The 6,000-nt window shown below is 36.6% G+C and overlaps 1 protein-coding gene across 1 annotated transcript in view; it reads right to left on the reverse strand.

Moving 5' to 3' along the window:
* The window catches only part of LOC127653339 (histone-lysine N-methyltransferase EZH1-like), a 28,928-nt gene extending 23,869 nt beyond the window's left edge, over positions 1–5,059 (reverse strand). The window contains exons 1-4 of the mRNA XM_052139992.1: positions 4,926–5,059; positions 4,214–4,539; positions 1,791–1,937; positions 640–765 (exon numbers count right to left, since the gene is read on the reverse strand). Of these exons, the coding sequence (XP_051995952.1) occupies positions 640–765; positions 1,791–1,928 (264 nt within the window). The 5' untranslated portion in view covers positions 1,929–1,937; positions 4,214–4,539; positions 4,926–5,059. The remainder of the gene's footprint in view (positions 1–639; positions 766–1,790; positions 1,938–4,213; positions 4,540–4,925) is intronic.
* Positions 5,060–6,000: the final 941 nt, after the last annotated feature.

Here is a 6,000-nt window from a genome sequence, read left to right on the forward strand (position 1 = left end):
GGAAGGTGAACTGTGATCTTGAGCTGGTGTTTTGTCAGAGTAAATTAGGTTTGGAGAATGTATTGCTTAAGCTCATTCAGCCAATGGGAGAGTCTTAAGCTAAATTAAAGCTGTGATTCTTGAGAAACACTATTGATATTCGAACTCAACTGCCAAACAAACACACCTTTCCCTTCAGTGCTCAGGAAGCTCCGCCCTCGACTTATCATAATCCTTCTTTTTTTCGTTTATATTCATCTGACCTTTTTCTCTTGGTCTGTTTTTCATTTGTCCTCCTTGGAGTTTAGAAAGTTTTGCCCCCACCACCCATCCTGTGCACGTGTGAGAACCACCCCTGTTGCTGATTGGCTGGAGTAGTGTTTTGTGGATCCATCTGATAAACTTTGTTTTGTCCCATTTACAGAGCCAGGGCTGTGTACAAATAATAGATTTTTTTCAGCCCACCCACAGAAGGACAACTAGCAGACTGTGAGGAGATATTTGCAGAATTTGACAAAAAGTGTTTTGGATTAAATTACTGAGTGCACCTTTAAGGCAGTCAATCCAAAATAAAGCTAGCTTGTTCCCTGAGCAGATGCAGCATGACTGACACCTATTAGTGGTGGTCAGAGACAAACCCCTCAGTTGTGTCATTCTTGCCTTTTTGCTGGGCACAGAGCCACTGGGTTTGGACAGAGGGATGGACTGGATTCGGAGCTTAGACCATTCCTCATTCAGGAGTTCAGTCCTTGCTTCAATCTTATGCCGATTAGACAGGAACAGAGCCTGTATGAAATCCACACAAACAGTCAGTATTTAAAAGTAGTATAAGGACTTTAAAGAAATACAAAAACCTGAGACAAAATGTATTATAATAGAACAATATAGAAAAAGAAAAGGAAAGTAAATGAAGTGGAAAGTTAAATGTGCAACCAGTAACATTTTTGCTTATGGTGCCTACAAAACCTAGTGGCGTGGATGGAGATTTAAACGAGAGCAGAAGTTCTCAATTAACATGTCATAGTAAAAATGTGCTATTCGCAGACAGCCAATAGTAATTATTCAATTACAGGGGATTATCGAGTCATGTGATACATGACTGCACTTATGAATGTGCACCCAGCACCATATGTACAATAAAGCCTGATCAGAGTCTTATCAGAATGTGAGTGTACATCATTTTAAACATATTGTTAAAAACCTAAATACTACTAATTTGTTTCTGTTTAAAAGTCTAGCAATAGACAATCACAAAGTGCATTTAAAGGATAATTCACTCCAAAACATTTTTTTTTTACTTCAAATCTTCGCTTACACTTTCAGAATGTGAAAGTGGAGATTTAGAGTAATAAATTACTTAAGTATTGATCTGTTTCTCGCCAACACCTATCACATCACTTCTGAAGACATGGATCAAACCACTGGAGTCGTATGGATTACTTTTATACCTCCTTTATATACTTTTTGAAGCTTGAAAGGTCTAGTTACCATTAATTTGCATTATATGGACCTACAGAGCTGAAATATTATTCTAGAAATCTTTGTTAGTATTCAGCAAATAAAAGAAAGTCATACATCTGGGATGGCATGAGAATGAGTAAATGATTAGATAATTTTCATTTTGGGTGAACTATACCTTTAAGATTAAAAATAAACATGTATATTTTATGTTTTGTGCAGAACAGAAATTAGTGAAATTTATTTGATGAGAAAAGAGTGGGAGATGCATTGAATAAGATCACAATCATGAAATCAGAATAAAAGAGAGAAAAAGAGAAAGAACAGACTGATGATTAAAAAATGAATTTTACCTTAACTTCCTCAGCTTTACGAAAACGTTTCAGCTGTCTTAACCTCATGTACTCAGACTTGACTCTCTTCTTCCATTCCAGAAGACTGCAGAGGGGTTTTGCAGTATGAGACCGGACACCTGACACCTCCTCCATCATCACCCTCACCTGGTAACAGCACATAGGAGTAAAACGTATATATGGAATACTGTATATATACAACCCCAATTCCAGAAAAGTTGGGACAGTATGAAAAATGCTAATAAAAACAAAAATTTGTGATTTGTAAATTATATTCACCCATTTCTAAATTGAATTTTTTTTTTATGTGTAGTAATTTCAAATCAGATGATTGAAACGCGCTCAAAAAAATTTGAGGCATGGGCAATTTAAGACTGATAACAATTTGACCATTTAAAATAACAATGCGATGTTAAACAGGAAATCTCGGTGTGTAAAGTGCAAGACGAAAACCATTTCTGAATGCACATGATCTCTGATCCCTCAGACTTAGATGGAAAGTGGAACAGTGGAACAGTGTTTTTTGGTCAGATAAGTCCACATTTCAAATAGTTTTTGAAAAACACAGCTGCCATCCAAGCTGTAATCAGCGTCAGGTCCAAACGCCAGTGTCTGTATGGGCCAGGAGTGTGTCAGTGCCCATGTCATGGGTAACTCACACATCTGTGAGAACACCATGAAAGCAGACAGATTTGCACAAATTTTGGAGCAGCATATAGTGCCATCCAGCACCGTCTTTTCCAGGGACGTCCCAGAATTTTCAGCAGGACTACTTCAAACCACATACTGGCCGAATAAGCAGAGACTGTGGGTGCTAGATTGACCTGCCTGCAGTCCTAAACATCTCCAAATGAGAATGCGTGGTGCATTATGAAGCACAACAATGAAAACGAGAAATTATTAGAAGAAATTGTGATGTTTCACAGTGAAAACACTTGACGGCCCCAACTTTTTTGGAGCGTGTTGCAATCATCTGATTTAAATTACTGTACATTTAAAACAATTTAATTCACAAGGTAAAACCTCATATAATGTTTTGTTGTAGTGCTTTCAATATAGCAAAGGGTGAATATAATTTACAAATCACTCATTTTTGTTTTTATTAGCATTTTTCATACTGTCCCAACTTTTTCAGAATTGGGTTCATACAGTATATGGTTCATATATAAGGACACATTTAGAAGTACAAAACTGAAGTGTGGGACAATTTCACTTGGGTAGTTGGCATGACATTTCAAGCAGTAAAAAATACACATAACATATTCATTCATACACTTTTAACCTAAGATCTTGATGTCCCACATGTCCATGTTATTTGTCAATTACTCACATATACATTACATACTGTACTGGTGGGGAAAGTGAATAATACATAATTGTGGTATATCCATGTAAAGATCAAAGGCAAATTATCTCCAGTGTACATAAAATCTAAATTTTCATGATAGATTAAGTATTTTCTTGAAAACTTAGCTTCACCTTCAAAAAACATTTACTCTGGGATGTGATAGGATACAGTAGAAAGAAAATCTTCCAGAAGGGTTCCCGTAAGGTGACTCATTCTCTTTCTGACAAACACACACACACACACACGCACACACACACACGCACGCGCGCGACTCAAACTTTATCATTCACTAGTGTTGAATCCAAATAGGAATGACTGCCCCCTGCAGTTCGCAAAACAGAACAAACATTCCGCATTAACACGCCATTTAAATGTCTCTAATTCATGCAGTACTTCAGATCAATGTATAAAATGTCGAGACGCGCTTTATGGAAATCTACTTCTTTGAACGAAAAGGTTGGCTGTCCAGGCGACCGAGGATTGTTAATAGGTATGCAAAGCACATGGTGATTATTAATCATTATTAATCATTTTATTGGTGATTACTTGGAGACACATGGTGATTACAAGTGCAAACACTTGGTGATTATTAATAGGTATGCAAAGCACATAGAAGTGACACTGTTCGGAAAAACACGCGCTCATCTCGCGCACAAACACACACTGGAAGTGGGCGTGTCCCTCTCGCGAGCTATATCACTACGGTGCGGATAAGTGCGTAGTAGACTTTTCTCCATTTCATAACCCTCCAATGCAGCTTTCTCGAACTTTCGAAAAACTATTATGACACATATGTATTATTCTATATGTAAGAAAAGCGTACGGCTAAAAAAATCACCTTACAGCAACCGATGGGAACAAGGGGCACGAATGAAGGCGTTTATAATGAGGACATTAAGAACATAACACGTTGAACATACTTGCACGAGATGCCAGTCACAGACACCATGAAAAAAACTCTAATCGATACACTCCGTGACGATATAAATATGTCGTATGCACTTCTGTATGCACATGCTCGCTCTTGCACATTCTGGATAATGATACGGTTAATCGCTGTCGCAGTTTGAAATACCTTAAGAGTCCTTCTGCTCCTTCCTTTAAGTCCTAGAGAATCAGGTTGAGCTTTAAGTGTGCAGCAAAGAACTCCGCGTGCTCAAAAACGTCCTGTAGTGAAAAACGATGTCCAGACTACCGAGTCACTGCAGATGTCGGTGCCAGAATGTTTGTGTTGACGAGCGCATGAGAGGATTCCTCGGTCGCCCGTAAGCATGTCGAGATTGTAGTTGTACAGTTAAGAGCTGCGCACTTGGTTGGCACGGTCAAAGTGGAGGGTGACGTCTTTATTATGAACATACTCCAGCTCTCTCCTCCTGGACCACAGGCTAGTGCACGAGTGTGCTGAGGAAAAAATAAAGCAACTAATGATCAGAATCATTAATAGCTTAAATGCAAACATATGCCTGAACTTTCACATTTAATAAACATATAAAATGACAATAAAGCGAAATGTAAAAACATGTGATATAATAACAATCATATATTTTTATATAATATTATCCATTATTATTAATTTATATGATTTAATTAATATTAATATAATATGAATTATTATTAATATAAACCAATAGTAGCATGCTTTATATACAGACTGAGAAAATAAGTATTTTAAATGTTAAAGTGTAGATAGGTATGCTTTGCAGCAAGAGCTCTTCTTATTATTAAACCGTTAAGTAGTAGTTGAAATTATGTACTTTAAAGCAAGATACGTAATAATATTTATAGACCTAATTTATACACGTAGAGGTCTATATATGCATCCAGAATAGAAAACATCTGTGCAGAAGGGTTCGACCTAACGCATGTTGTTTTGCACAGCCCCCTGGGGATCCGCATCGTGCTGTTTTCTTCAGAAAGGGAGCGAGGGCTGCGTGAGTGCGTGAGGTCCGCCCTCCGCGCGACGCAGTTCGTCACGTGACCTAATGGGACGCACTTTAACGATTACCTACAGCTGTTATTACTACTAGAAGCCTACTACAGAAAATAATAACATAAACTCTAATTGTACCACAAAAATTTTATATATAATAATAATAATAATAATAATGAAAAAATAATGTTTTTTTTTTTTTGCTTCCTACCGATGCCGTGATATTTAGATATCCACAAGATGGCGACATATAGCAATTTATAGATAAACATGCTTAAACGTGACTAATCTGTAGTATGTTAGAGTATTCACCTTAAATCTATTCTATAAATCATGTTAAAGCATTTATTGTCATATGTACTCAGTACAATGTACCAGATCCAATTAAATTCTTACTAGGGTGCTTCTCGCAGAACGATAATATAAAATGTGCAATATCCACAAACATTATTAAGAAATGATACTGTAGGCTACTTACACAGATAACAAACTTAACCTAAATTCTCACAGTAAGTGTACAATATAAACATGTGCATAAAGTGTAGCCTATAATGCTGTATGTACATGTATTGGCATGACTTCACATATTTGAGTAACAGTGGTCCTTTAAAATTGAGCAACAATACGGTAAGTTCTAGTACACACAGAGAACAGTATGAATGCAAAAAATGTTAAATGCCCAGAGTCAATGTCAATGAAGCACAGTTAAACTTGCCATTAAAATAGATGAATAACTTAGGCAAAGCTTTTCAATTGTCAGTAAGAGTGGTCCTTTGTAGCATACTTGTTGCTCCTAAAGCACACTCAAATATAAAATAGAAATTATATTGAAGTTAAATAATGATTAATTAACATGATCAATTCTGACATGTGTAAACATTTGTAATATATTGTTTGGACCCACTTTATTTTGGTGTCTTTAACTATGTGCA

The sequence above is a fragment of the Xyrauchen texanus genome, chromosome 12, assembly GCF_025860055.1.
Source record: "Xyrauchen texanus isolate HMW12.3.18 chromosome 12, RBS_HiC_50CHRs, whole genome shotgun sequence".
NCBI classification, from domain to species: domain Eukaryota; kingdom Metazoa; phylum Chordata; class Actinopteri; order Cypriniformes; family Catostomidae; genus Xyrauchen; species Xyrauchen texanus.